This window comes from Pseudochaenichthys georgianus, chromosome 3, assembly GCF_902827115.2.
Source record: "Pseudochaenichthys georgianus chromosome 3, fPseGeo1.2, whole genome shotgun sequence".
In the NCBI taxonomy this organism is placed as follows: domain Eukaryota; kingdom Metazoa; phylum Chordata; class Actinopteri; order Perciformes; family Channichthyidae; genus Pseudochaenichthys; species Pseudochaenichthys georgianus.
This window is the reverse complement of record NC_047505.1, coordinates 24126948-24141864: the sequence shown is the minus strand read 5'-3', so window position 1 is coordinate 24141864 and position 14917 is coordinate 24126948. Positions and strand designations below refer to the sequence as shown.

The 14917-nt window shown below is 44.0% G+C and overlaps 1 protein-coding gene across 2 annotated transcripts in view; it reads left to right on the top strand.

The window, feature by feature from the left end:
* The window catches only part of chrna7a (cholinergic receptor, nicotinic, alpha 7a (neuronal)), a 49882-nt gene that overhangs the window by 18574 nt on the left and 16391 nt on the right, over window positions 1-14917 (top strand). For both annotated transcript variants that reach the window (XM_034109179.2, XM_071202041.1), the window contains 2 exons: window positions 5785-5952; window positions 6036-6230. In XM_034109179.2, the coding sequence (XP_033965070.1) occupies window positions 5785-5952; window positions 6036-6230 (363 nt within the window). The remainder of the gene's footprint in view (window positions 1-5784; window positions 5953-6035; window positions 6231-14917) is intronic.

Below are 14917 nucleotides of genomic sequence, written 5' to 3'. Positions count from 1 at the left end.
GGACAGATCAGGGGTGTTTGTCATAATGACCAACTCCTGGTGTCCTGGGCTAACCCTTAAAGGGGGACAAGCCGGTTACTAAGCAACGGATCTCCCACTGTCGTGTGGAGGCTATTGCTTTGAGACCCTTACGAGTCAGAGTTTGCAGGCACCTTCGGGTCCGCGAGCTCTTTCAAATCAGGGTCTGGCTGCATCCTGGGCTCTGTCCAGGATGTCTCCCATCCAAGACATCTGTGCAGCGGCAAGCGGGTCTTCGCCGCTCACTTTTGTCCGCTTTTACAGGCTAGACGTCTCCGCTCCAAGCGTGGGCCGAGCAGTGCTGGGCACCTTGTTGAGTCGGGACTCCACCTGTTAAATTCTGGTTAGTCGGTGGTCTTCGAGATAAGCTCGTCTGGCAATACGGGAGCTACAATATCCCATAGTGAGACATCGAACGGAGTGTTATGAATGAGAACTATAGGTTACTTACGTAACCCCAGTACTCAGAGTAACATGAAGTGAGATGTCTCACCAGACGGCCCTCCTTGCTACGGTGAAGCGAGAAGAGGTGCTTATTTTGAATGACGCATGCGTCGTGGCGCAAGCTACTTATAGGGGGTGATTTCCCCTGACGTTGACGTCAAGATCACCAGCCAATCAGGATTGGCGTAATGAGATTGATGCTTCTGTTTGCTCCGCTCCGCGATGAGGCGCATCCCATAGTGAGACATCTCACTTCATGTTACTCTGACACTGGGGTTACGTAAGTAACCTATAGTTTTCCTCTGTCCTGTTGGTAAGCATAACACACTGACCCAAACTTGTGCATCCTGGCTAGATCACACCTTTTTCCTGTCAGTGCTGTATATGGGGTGGTGCCTGTGTGCTTATTAAAACACCGATTTCTGGTATAAGCTGCTTCTTGGACCGCATAATGCCATAGACTCTTAGGTAAGTTACCGTCTATTAGCTTACACCTAGCCATTTCGAAAAGAGTGCGCCCTTTCCTCTCAGCTATCCCGTTCTGGTGTGGGGAGTAAGGACAGGACGTCTCGTGTCTGATCTTGTTCCTTCTCAGCAGTGACTGAAACTCTCTATTTGTAAACTCTGTTCCGTTGTCGGACCTCAGGCATTTTACGCTGCCATACGGAGCTACATCTGCAAGGAATTTCTCTGTGGCCTGAAGTGCGTCACTCTTTGCTTTGAGAAAGTAAACAAACACTGCCCCTGTATACACATCTGTGAAAGACTGCATATATTTAAAGCCACCTATGGACTCATTATTTACTGGACCGGCTAGATCTGTGTTAACTAGCTCAAGTGGTGTCTTTACTTTTTCAGCCCCAAGCTTGTGTTGTCTAGGAGTGGTGCTAGTTCGCAGTATGCGTCGGCGTTCAGCTTAGTATCCAGGGCTCGCGCGGCCTCCGTTAATTCTCCCGTGAGGCCCGTCAAAATTGTCTTTTTCAGCCCCACTCCGTGCATACAGCACAACATCCGCTCTTCCCAGAGCTCGTATTCTTCTGCCCTTCCGTCAAACGTGGGCCACTTGCTTCTGCCTCTGGTCGCCATCTTTTGATTGTAGCTTAGCTTAGCTGCCCGTTAGCTTAGCTTTAGCGTCCCGCGGTTTTCCCGCCGCTAAACTAGCCTAAACTTTTCAGCTAACTAGCTATCGTTATTTCGCTCTTCCGTGATCTGGGCCCATAACCTGTTGACAGAGTCACATGTATAGCAATAAACTGGTCATGACGACGAGGTCTTCTTTAGCCTTAACTGGCGTGGTTTATTTTCATATGTGCATTGCACCACTTGACCTGCTCTCCATGAGAGCTAGAGAGAGAGAGATAGAAGGGGAGGGAACAATCCCTTATACCTGATACCTGATGTCAGCTACAATAGCTGCGCCTCCTTACGCCTATAGCACCCTCTTACTGTGGAACAGTTATAGTGCAGTTACATGCAGACATATTTATACTTACACTTAACACTTTTATTCTGAAAATTCTTCACTTCCGGTTAGCATTAGCATGTGGCGAAATGCTACGTTTTCAAACCGTGAATCGAAGGTGAAATGACATGTGATGTTGTACACTGAGCACACTGGGATTAGCACTCATTTATTGACGCTGAATAACGTTTATCAGGGAATGTTTAAATAACCACAGACACCAGAATATACGTAAGTGCTAGTTTTTTTGCGAGTCCAAGTACCGGTTCCCGACGTTCCGGTTTTAAGCGGACTTGAACCGAAACTTTTTACAAGTCCAGTACCGGTTCGGCGTACCGGTACGCAGCACTAGACGCAGCTCTCTCTGTCGGAAATTAGTATTCTCGTCACTGCCCAACACATTCTCACTCCCAACTCGTCCTATATGTCAGGATCCCTTGGCGTCACTATCAACACAGTGGGGGGCCCTTTAGCGTTGATGTTCAACTATCAGGCAGTCCCATTGACTTGCATAGAGCGACACCCCCCCCCCTCTCTCTATCCTATCGGAACCATGGATAGCCAGCTATTTGTTTACGTGTTTAAAAAAGCACCAGAAGCTTATATATAAACATCTAGGTTTTTCGTGCCCTACTACTTTTGTACATATAAAAACGCCTCCGTGAATGACTAGCTGTTCCCTTATTTACAGTATTAATGCTAGGCTAAGCTAACTTGCTTCTGAATATTTTAAAGGTGGGGTATGTAATTTTGGAGAAACCAGCTCGAGTGCGCTAGAATTTGAAAATACACAACCGGAAAAAATCTGCCACTTCCTTACAGAGCCCCTCCTCCAACACACACGAACACACACATGACCAATGAGGGCACAAGATAAGTTTGTGCACAGATGGAAGGCTGACAGGCAGGTAGGCCATCCAGTTATTTTAGCCGGGCCAGCTAAAATGATAGGTCGTGCTTTTTCCAGTACCACGGCTTCCACAGATGACATTTTTTTATGTATTTATTGTCAAAGCATTTAATATATTCAGGATGTTAAGAGCATTCCATGGAATATAACAAAAAGTGTTTCTGAAATAAATTACTTTTAGGACTGTGTTAATTAGGTTAAAATGCAAATGTATTTCCCTAAATTGTTGAACTGGTATGATATGATCCCTTTGTGTTTTAAAATGTTCAATAACAGTAATGTATTGTCATATGCTTCAAACACATGGCTCACACCACCAAGCTCTGTAAGTGATGCTTTAATCAGTGATGCACTCCTCTTGAACAAGCCCCTTCTGGCTCACTTCTGCCTGTCTCTGCGGTCTTACAAGACAAATGAACCCATATGTGTACTTTTAACACACACATGCATGCACAGGAACACATTGAATGAGAAGGCCTTCCTGTCACAGCTGGTGATTACTGCTCTCCCTGGCAGGCCTCGCCGCAGCATCTTAATCAATACTTGCGTAAATAGCTCCATCATTGAATTTATTCTGGGTTGATTGTCTCAAGCATACCGTCTCTCAACTGTTCCAAATGAACCTTGTCATAATGTTGCAAAATAGCCAGTCGCTACTTGAGCTCAACTGAACTGCATTAAATGGGTAAACTTTATGCAGATGGGACCTCGACGGCTGTTCCATATCATTTCCTGATAACATGTCTTGGTTCAGTGCAGTAAAACAGTCATTACATTTTCTTTGCTCTCCTTCTCAATTTATTCCCTGCTGAGGTCACGTGTATCATCTTCATGGCTCTGAGAGAGACTTTGTTTACTGCCGACGTCTCATATCTTTCTTAAACATGGATGGAAATTTGTTTGGTGCTTGTCTCTCTTAAAGAATTACCGGCCCTTTCATCTCATTGTCGTATTGGATTTGTTACTCTCCGTAGGGTGTATGGCACATGAGCTCCATAACTTGTTGGAGTAAAACCTTTCTTGCTGCCTCTTTAGCTGCTGGCCTCTGTCATTTCCTTTTCCCTTTATTTTTATTTTTAATCTCCCCCTTTTACCTATTGTAAAAAATAGCTGATAGTTTTAGGGAGGGTTCCTGAAGTGCCTCTGCGTTGGCATACCATTCAAAGTATGAGGACCACCAGAGCAGTTTAAGCATTTATTTCTTCACATGCAGTAGACCCTCTATGTAGATGGTGAAGGTGATGGTGATGATTTTAAGGCTAAAACACAACATAGAAATCAGGAAGGGCTTCAACGCTCTGGTACAACAAATCAAACATTGCTTTTGCAGGATAAGGATAAGCCACCAATAAACATAAACACAACTTACTCAAAATATGCATCAATGTTCAGCATGTGAAGAGAGCCCATGGGGATCAGCAAGCTGCTGCAGTAACTGGAGAGAGTCTGAGCACTGCTGATTACAGGCCTTAAAGAGCCTGTGACACGAGTTTCCCCCATCATCCAAACCCATCAATTTGAGTAAATAATGTCCCCTTGAAAATCGTTACTGAACTGATTTTGGATATTTGTACTTTGATAACCATTAATCTGCCCTTCAATGTTGACCATTTTCTGGATCTTCTCGGGGATTCTTCAAGTCCCGCCAAATTATGTGTGACGTCATTGCGGGCACAGCGCTCCAGCTGCACCGTTCAGGATACCAGCATCTGCATGCAAACCTGATGTAAACGCACGACGGCGCACACAGCAGCAAGCTCAGACAGCGATGACAGTTACATTTTGAACGTGTCTGAGAGCTCATAGAGGCTGAAGGATCGGTTTATGTTGTATCTGTTAGAAGTTTAGGAATGAGGTGCGTCAATATGGGTGATCATACGGTCATGTAGCCAGTGGTGGACTGTGACTAAAAATCATCCTGGGACTCTCGACCGGCCCACTTCGGTACCGCTAGTAAATTGTCAATGGGGGGAGTGGGGGATGTGCTAGTGACTTATCCGACCGGCCCACTTCGGTACCGGCACATGGGGGTTCGTCCCGAGGGCCAGTCCGCCACTGCACCCAGCCCACGTAAACTATCAATGGGGGGAGCCTCGCTGCGGGGAAACGGTGGACCGAGTGTCCTGATCGGAGTGGGAATAATAATAATAATAATCCGTGCATTTTATCCATTAATTTCCCCAACATTGTGGTAAAAAAACCACACGTTTAATCCATGTTGGTGTACTACAACTACAAAAAGCATCGGTTTGTTTTCTCATCAGGAAATGCAGACCGGCTCAAACAAACGATTTTTAAATCATCATCCTCATGGTCATTTAATGTATCATATGTTCGCTGAATTGACATGAAAGCACTAATAAATGTAGTTTCATCCACTTGAGTTTACAACTACACAAATAATCGATTTGTTTTTATATCACATCCTACGGGAGGAAAGTCAGCAGCTCTCACTACCGATTGTTAATCCTAATTTAATCATCATCTTCACCACGATCATTTATGTTTATGTTCGCCGAATTGACATGAAAGCACTGACAAATATGAATATACTGTAGTCAACTTCATTACAACGTTATTAACGTGCCTAAACTCAGTAATTCACCATTTCCCCGCGATGTTCGAAATTATTGATATTTATCGGAACAGTATCGCACCTTCTTTTTTAAGCTGATGATTCGAGATGACTAGTAGCCCAATATTTCATTGCACAACAGTTGGTGGGAGGCTGTCACAGGCTCTTTAAGTTGTATCAGGTGTGGTGGAGGCTAAGCCCTGCCTCCACAAGACCAAAAAAGGCAGGGGGATTTACTACACTTATGGTCTAAATAAGTTGAATCTCTATCAGAGCTCTGAATATAACTCCATCCATGTCTGTGTCTCTTAAGTAGCAGGGGAAGTGTCCTACATATCAAAGAAAGTGTTCCTCCAATGTTTCTCCCCACACCAGGCATCTTCAAGAGCACCTGCTACATTGATGTTCGCTGGTTCCCCTTTGATGTCCAGAGATGTGACCTGAAGTTTGGCTCCTGGACATACGGGGGCTGGTCTCTGGACCTGAAGATGGTGGAGGCGGATATCACTGGCTACATTGCCAATGGAGAGTGGGATCTTGTCGGTAAGAAGAGACTGCTGAGTGTGAAGTGCAGAGGATTGCAAATTCAAAAATTCCTCCATAGCTGACTGTGTTTTGTATCGCAGGGGTTCCAGGACGGAAGGACGAGCGTTTCTACGACTGCTGCGAGGAGCCGTACCCGGACGTCACCTTCACCGTGGTGATGCGCAGACGGACCCTCTACTACGGCCTCAACCTACTCATCCCTTGCGTCCTCATCTCCACCCTGGCCCTGTTCGTCTTCCTCCTGCCTGCTGACTCTGGGGAGAAGATTTCACTAGGTTCACCCTCACACACAAACACACACACTTTCATTTTTGGCAACATTATGGAAATAGTGCACGTCATTAATTGCAGTACATAACCTTCAGCTGATTTTCTTCATGATGCTTTGACATTTTAAATGTACAGCCCTTTCCTTAATTAGTGGCAATAAACACAGTGACGCTTAGACTTTAATGCAATCCAATGATACTCTCCTATAGTGCAATACATAATTTTTTATGAACTTATATTACTGTAAACGGAGGGGTTGATGCAATTTAGAGGTACATTTTATTTTTGTGAAAACATTTTCTCATATATTGTTTGTTCTTATAGAAAAGAGGTAGAATATGACATCCCTATTACTTGTATAATTCAGAGGACCCACGGGCTATGGCGCAGGCTCAATGTGTTTGTTTTTGATCTGCAAGTAGTTTTAAAAACGTAGACAAAATATTCAGAGTGTAAGACATTACTGAATATGTGGGCACAATTTTGTTATTCAAGCACATGCACCAGTTAATGAGAACATTCAGAATTGTTTGAAGTATTTTTAGGCTGCATTAGTTTCTAATCGTTGCATGCCAAAGCAGAAATATGTTTCTCTCTGTGTCTCCTTGGCTGCTGCTAGAGACCAATGATTCAATAATTCGTAATCCATATGAATGAGAAACATCCCTCTCATCACCCCTCAGCTGCGGTGCAACACTCACTCAACTCTATCGTCAAAAAATGTACACATAACTAACACATACTATTCCATACTATTGGATTCTGCCATTGCATTGCTAATATAATGTGTAGGTATTCAGCGTTCTTCATGTGTCCAGCTCTGCCCTACACACAGTGGCCCAGATCCTGAAATCAGAGTTGACACATTGCTTGTGTTGCTTTTTCACATCTGACCCATTACATAGTTTCTTAAATCATTGATGTTAAAGGGGAAAGGAAACACCAATTACAGTTATAATATTCCGGTAGTTTATTCATTTTACAATGGATATTGATCGTAATATTTATTGTATATGATATTACTCGCCAAAAGAAAATTAATTATCCGCCAGCCGGGTGGGGAATTCCGGGACCAGGCCGCCGCCATTAGGGGAGTCCCAAATGGTGACGTCACTGGCTGTGTTTTCGCTCCACCGAAAGTCAACACAACGTAGCAGATATGGCAGCGATGGAGGAATTTTGCAATGAGATCGACGTTTTGAACGATGAATTTGACTATTCGTCGGGAGATGACATTGATGTGGAAGCATCTACAGTTACCAGGCATCCCATGGCCTATGCTTATGAACCGATTCGGTTGAATAGAGTGGCATACGATCCGGAATAAAAAAATTTAAAAAACACAATGCTAACAGTGAGCCTCTGAATTAGCCCCGAGCGAAAATGCTAACCTATTACTGCACCGATAGCTCCCTTATTACTTAAACTAGCCGCACATCCAACACATCGTTTATGATCGCAAGGAGACACAGAATCTAACGGTGCCCACCTCAACACTGGAAGATACAAACTCGCGAGGTTATCCACAAAAACGTACATCAAAACAAGTGGCGCTAGGTACTAACATACGCCAGGCTAACGGCTTACCTTCCTCATTGTCTGGTCTAAACTGGTCTTCAATGGCATTACAACGATAAAAACGATGATGTAGTTAATCCATAGGTTAATATCCAATGGGGCTGTGTCCCCTTTGAAATGTTCTGATAATCTATAAGCAATACAACTGCAATTCCGTTATCTGCTGTCCTCTCTGTGCTCCGTGCGCTCTGGGTCCTGCAATACCATCCATCAATAGCAATACTAGCCTTTTTAGGGCTGTTTTCGACAGATGAGCGTGTGTATGCCAGTTTAATTAGTTGAGCTATAGAACACCCCCAATTCTCTATTGTGCATCATAATAATAGCTACCATTTAGTTTGGACGCAATTGCGTTAATTAATAAGGTCACACTGTGTCAGTAAAAACATGTGTGAGCTGAAGCAACTCGTTTGGTGGCTCGAACTTCACGTTTGTTGACACTGTCATTGTCTTGCGCGGCCGACGTGCTGGGACGGTCGGTGTTCCCGACTGCATACGTTGAGAAATCGAATATTGTGGGAACAGATCCTGGCTTCAAATCCAATGTTTTGTATTGAACCAGGCATCCAGACTGGACTTTGAGCAGCTTCTCATCCTTTAGTGGCAGCCTATGGAAATGTACTTCTTCCTTCTTTGTATAAAATCCATTTGTGCAGCCTGGGGTAATACAATAAACTCCTGACGACGACCGTTTTCTTGTAATGTAAACTACTGGTGCATTGCACGCCATGTTGTTTGTTATTGAGCTTTGGCCCAGGAAGCCGTACCCTATCAGTGACGTCACTGGAAAAGTCCCGGAGCAATGGCAGCGCCCATGGTCATTAGGCACGTATTTCAAAAAGTAAATTCGCGTATCTCGATCGTTTACATTGGAAATAGACTAGATCAATACATTTCCTAATGGTAATATTGTCGCATGGAAAGCAGTTTGAAAAGTGTTTCCATTTCCCTTCAAGTGCCTTAGTGAGCCGACATATTTTCTTGAAATTCATTGACTTTTTACTGTAACCTAACAACATTACTGCAAAAACGAGGGGTTACGTATGGAAACCCTTGTTATATAAACACAGGCGGAGCCCTCTACTGGACTATATGGGTACTCCCCTCGATCCTATCATGCAAACATTCATTCACTGAGACTTTATAGACGTAGCCGGCCACTGGGCGGGCCTACCTGAATGTGTGTGCATCAGCATCTCACCGCATAAAAGTCACTCACTGCCATCCTTTACTTCTCTTCAGCAAGCAGCATAGGATAGACAGGGCCCCAGAGGTAGAGGGCTCCGCCTGTGTTTACATGACAAGGGTTACCATACGTAACCTCTCGTTATATCTCTCACAGGCTCCGCCCTCTACTGGACTCTATGGGTACAGTGGGCGGAGTCCCAATGTATACACGCCCTGTCGTCCCACAACAACACTGTTCCATTTCACTGTTTCTGACCGGCTTTCTGGTTAGCAGCCACTGCGCCTCACTCACCTCTCCCTCGGTCGTAACCATGGAGAGAAAAGAGGCTGCGGCTGACAGAGCACACCCTGACGCGCTTACCCCGCGGAGGTGTGCTATAACGTGGAGGACTCCCCCCTCCTGCCCTAAAGCAGGGGAGAAAGAGTCCTCCAGCCCCTATGGGCCCATGTGCACGTCACCCCCCAGATGCCCACTGACCCAAAGCCCCCCCCTCCCTCCTCACCAGTCCTGCGTTGCCCCAGCAAGCACAGACGATGAAAAGGAGCCAGACATGTCCAAGAGATCAAACTTTATGAAGGGGCCTGGCGTTGACCAAGATGCCGCCGTGCATATGTCTGTTGTGGCAATTTAGAACTCACAACAGGAAATAATGAAACAGAGAGGAATCAAATATAACACAAACACAGATATAGAACAAGTAGGAAGACCTCTCACAACTGCTGAAAGTCTCTGCGAATAGTAAGCAACTGGTTTAAGTTTGTCGCCATGTTTCTGAAGCAGGACAGTATTATAGTACCCATTCTTCTCATCCACTGCTAAGCTAAAATCTTTTGACAGGTCAGCAGTAGCGTGGGGTGGGGAAAAATGTAGGGGAAGCCAATGTTTTTGGGTCGGGGGTCAATAACGTAACCAGATGAGTGATTACAGCGCCCGGTAACATTTTACACACATTTGTATCATACAGATGCAGGACTTGTACACGCCTGTTATCTATGTGTTAAGCGACAGGTCCGCACGCACTCTCCAGCTGAAACTCTCTCGTCTTATTAATTTAAGCATTTTCTTATTAATTTATGCCAACCTCCCCCCACCAATGCAATACCAGCCGCTCAATGCGCAGTGCAGATTCGGTAATTAATAAATAAGAAGCATTCATTCACAAACTAAATCAGGAGACCTTTAAAGTTTTACGTTCACATCAAAGTATCAGTATGCGTTGTGTTGATAATGGACGAGACCCGCCGAGTCAGCGTAAAGTTGAGACGATCTCTGTTTAATGTCTGAATCTGATAACAGATAAAATGATCAGTTTTACATACATTTCCCTCAGTGACTCCTCTCATTGGACCGTTTACAAAAAGGGAAGAGGAAACGTGAGGGACACAATATATACAAAAAGTAAAATCACAAAGAAAGGAAATGAAATTCCTCACAACAATAAACTCCTGAGCACAGCTCTCCGACCTTGCCAGGTATTTAACATTCAATAAAATGAAGAACACAGAATGAAATAATATAAAACACAGAATGTGTGTGATTATACAAGATTAAATTAAATAAACCCCACTGCATATTTACATCTGTTACACTAACACACACGGCAAGTGCAGCAACAGTCCTCGTCTCTGTAATTAGTTCAGTCCGTAGTCCAAAAGTAACACAAACATATAAACAATCTCATCTATTCAGGTGATCGGGCCCTATATGGCATGCTATCTGCAGTGCTGATTTCCGGATAGCAGCACCCTGTGCTAATTAAACAACTGCAAAAACAAATGCACAATAACCAACAGAACCACATCAGAAATTGCACACATAGCTACACGGGCCGTTCAGGCAACAGGTATGCACAGAGAGAAAGGGGTGTGCATTTCACTCACCCTATTTGAAGAGGAAGGCCATTCTCCTGTCTTTCATGGTAGCGAAGTGGTCAATAACAATGTCATAGAACTTCCCAGCGGCCTTTAGGTCCTCCACAACAACAGAGTCAATGGATATTGTGGCTCGGTTGACAAGTCTGTCCTGTCCACACGTGTTCCTCAGATCCGTTTTGATCCTTTTTAGACAGGAAAAGGAGCGCTCTGCTGATGTGCTGGTGGCTGGTATCGTGAGCATGAGCTGGAGCAGCTTGTAGACCTCGGAGAGTGTGCCCTGCTGTAGGTCATCCTCAATAAGAAGCTGTATCAGCTCTCCTGGTGGCTTGTGAAACAACCTGTTGTTGTACAGCGTGTGCAGCAATCTTGACGCGTCCAAAAAGCTTTAATTTCACAGCACAATCTATATGATTTTTAGATTTACCGTGCCTCTCAATTGCCCGTGACAGGTTGGCAAGGTCGATGAATCCTGAAGTTGCCCAAGGATTGTTCAGGGAGCACAAACCCTTGTCAAAAAGAAGACATGGCCACCAAAATAGACACTGAAGTTTAGCGCTTCCAGTTAGCCACTCCGTGCGGAAATAATTGTCCTCATTGAACGTCCGATTAGATCCCTTATTCCTCTGTGTACACTGCTCGAGTGTGGGCGATGTCCTGCCACCTGCTTTAATTTTTAGTTGCTGCTGTAGCGGAAGTTTAGTGAAGTTATGCTTAATTAAGTACACCAAATCTCCTCCCTCCATAATGCTTAATTTGCTTGATAATTTCTAACGGCGGTGATGACAGTTACAGTATTAAAATTGATGTTGATGTGATTGGATGGCAGTGTCCAATCAAATCGCCAGCCGCCAGCCGCCCCTGAAGGGAAGCTAGAGGCGGCTAGCTTCCCCTGGCATGGCCCTGACCAATCACAGGTTGGCAGGGACATCACGTGGGCCTCATCTGATTGGTCAATCCCTCAATTTTTTTTCACCAAGGGAAGCTAGATTCTGCTGGCCTCCTCTCGCAACAGTGAATGCAATCTACTGTTTCACCATGACATCTAGAGGGGCGCTGTTTCACTCTTTGTAAAATACTCAATGAGAATGGGGGAGAGACGGTCCGGCAGGAACACACATGAAAGGAGAATTACAGAAACAAAACAAAGTGTTTTTATTTATTTATTTAAATTATAACTACAATCCGAAAAAACAGGGGAAGCCTGGGTTCCCTTGGCCTCCGGGAGAAAACGCCACTGCAGGTCAGGTATGCCTAAGGCAGGAGCAGAAGCTAACGCTTCCTTCAGTTTTTCAAACGAGTCAGTAGCGTCAGAAGTCCAAGTCACTGAGTCGTTTGCAGTCAGTGTCGTCGCATGCGCAATGTCTGACAATGGTTGAGATAACTTTGCGTAATTACAAATCCATTGTCGACAATAGCCTGTGCATCCCAAAAAGGATAGCACTTTTTTGTCAGTGGTTTAGGTATTGACAATACCGCTTTAATTCTGTCTTTGTCAATTGTTCGTCTGTTTTGAGATATCTCATGTCCTACTGTATAGTGCACTTGTTTTTTCACCAATTGGAGTTTTCGTAGGGACGCTTTGTGCCCCTGTGAAGCCAAATAATGTAACAACGCATTTGTGTTAACAGTACAATTCTCCTCAGATGTTGAGCATACCAACAAATCATCAATGTACTGAATTAAGGAAAACATAAAACCAGCCAAATTCTCTTGCAAGGAAGCTGAATATACTGTCAGTGATTCTGAATAGCCCTGTGGACATCGAGTCCACTTGTACTTTTTGTTTTTGAATGTAAATGCAAACCAATTTTGAGATTCAGGATCAACTGGAACACTGACAAATGCATTAGCCAAATATATCACAGCAATCTACATTGCCAGGTACTGAAGATAAGATTGTTGCTGGGTTAGGTACAACAGGTGCTCGAGCAAATACAGCTTCATTTACAGCACGCAAATCATGAACAGGTCGCCAAGTTTCACCATCAGCCTTTTTTACTGGGAAAAGTGGAGTATTACATGGAGATGTTGGCGCTGGAACAATTATTCCATCTTTTAGGAGTTGCTCAATAATGGGAGCCATGCCTTCCTCTGCATCAGGTCTCAGAGGGTACTGCCGTTTATTAGGTCAGTAATCAGATTTAGGAACCACAACCATTGGTGTTGCATCCTTAATTAGATCCACATCATACTTATGAGTAGACCATAACTGTTCTGGGACCCCATTCAACGCCAGGTGGTTTTTAATAGACTCAGGAGTGCTTAGGGAGTGGCATGCCATAAGATCAAAAAGCATGTCAACAACCTCAGATTTCCTCAACTCTAAACCATTGTCATTGCATACAATAGTCAGGCCTAACGCACACAGCGGATGTCTTCCTGCCAGATTTACTGGACAATCTGGCACAATCACGGAATTTGTGACATATATTTGAAACATCAAAGTCTTTGCATTGAACTGGACATAGCTTAGTCACTCCACATTTTATAGGTGTGCCTGTAACTCCAATACAGGTCTTTATGTCCTTAGTCATCTCAAAATCCTCTGTTATTGATCTCAATGAAGATTCAGTTGCTCCTGTATCAGCCAATATCTCGTAGGTTTTGCCGTGAATTGTTATTTTGAACATTGGAAGTTCTTCAGATTTGTAGCGAAGAGAAAGGTAGAACTGATTAGTTATTTCAGAAACATTTTGTTGGGGACTTTCACTATCTTCCTGTAGAATGGCAGTAGAATCTGAGGCTTGCTCGGGAAGTCATGATCTTTGAAATGGACGATTCTTGTTGGCAAATGGTCTATTTACTGACAAATCTCCAATTGGTGGGTATGATTTTCCTTGATCATTATCCCATTCCTGTGGTAGTATTTCAGTGCAATCCTGGGCCCTATGGCCTTTTTGATGACACCTGTGACAGGTATCTCTGTCTCCAAAGAAAGGTTTCCTTTCTTGTCCCCTCCCACTATTTTCACCTCTTCCACTGCCTCCACCTCTTCCTCTTCTTCTGTTTGCTGCTGTTGAATAATAAGCAAGTTGAACCATCTGAAGTTTCTCAATGTTCACTTGGTCTTCTTTTCATTGTGATTATTCAGTCAATCTGGCACTCTGCCATGCAACGCAATACCTGACAAAAAGAGCTCTTATCTCTGGTAACAATCCATCCACCAACGTCTGACCAATTGTCTTTCCCATACTGAATCATCAACAGTAGTAGGTGGTTGTTCATGTGCATTGAACCTCTGGAGTCGGTGGACGCGCCGGCGCGTCCAGGTGCGCATAATTTTACGTAATTAATCATATATTTTCGATTATAAGGAGTAGAAATATGATTCAGATATCCGCGGAATGGCTGGAAGAGTAGCTTTCCAGTGGTATCTCCTGTGAGACTGTAACCAGGGCACAGCAGCCAATATGGCCGCTCAAAGCAGATTCGTGTGTCCGTCAAGGAAATCTCGGCCGGCAGCCATCATGGTCTGAAATGACCAATGGACATCGAGAAATCACTAAGGACCTACCCACCAAGTAAACAAAACATAAACCACGTCAGTTTACGTATGTGAGGGGAGAGAGAGAGACAGAGAAAATGGCTAAAAAAAACTTGACTTCGCTAGAGATTTTTTCCGCTAGCAGCAGGGAAGATAGAGCCTCAGAACCTGAAGTTTTCAACTCTTCTGAAGAAGAAGAATACAAAGACAACAACAAGGATCCATTTGGACATGGGTAGGTGTAAATATTACAGTAATAGTGTACTGGAAATGTGTGGGGAATACCGAGAAAATGAACAATAGGTTTATTGATATATATTTTTTATCGAGAGTCATGAACTTTTTATTGGGACAAAATAGACTCTCCATTAGCAAACGTTTTACTCTGTGTTAACGTTATTTTGGTGTGTAAAAGTGAGATTACATGTGTAGACAGTGGCGTTTCTATATGTACAAAAGTGGTGGGGCACAACAAACGTAGATGTCTATATATAAGCTTCTGCAGTGAGGTTCATGGCTGGTGAGGGACTGGCACTGACTCTTCAGGTTTACAAATATTATATTTTG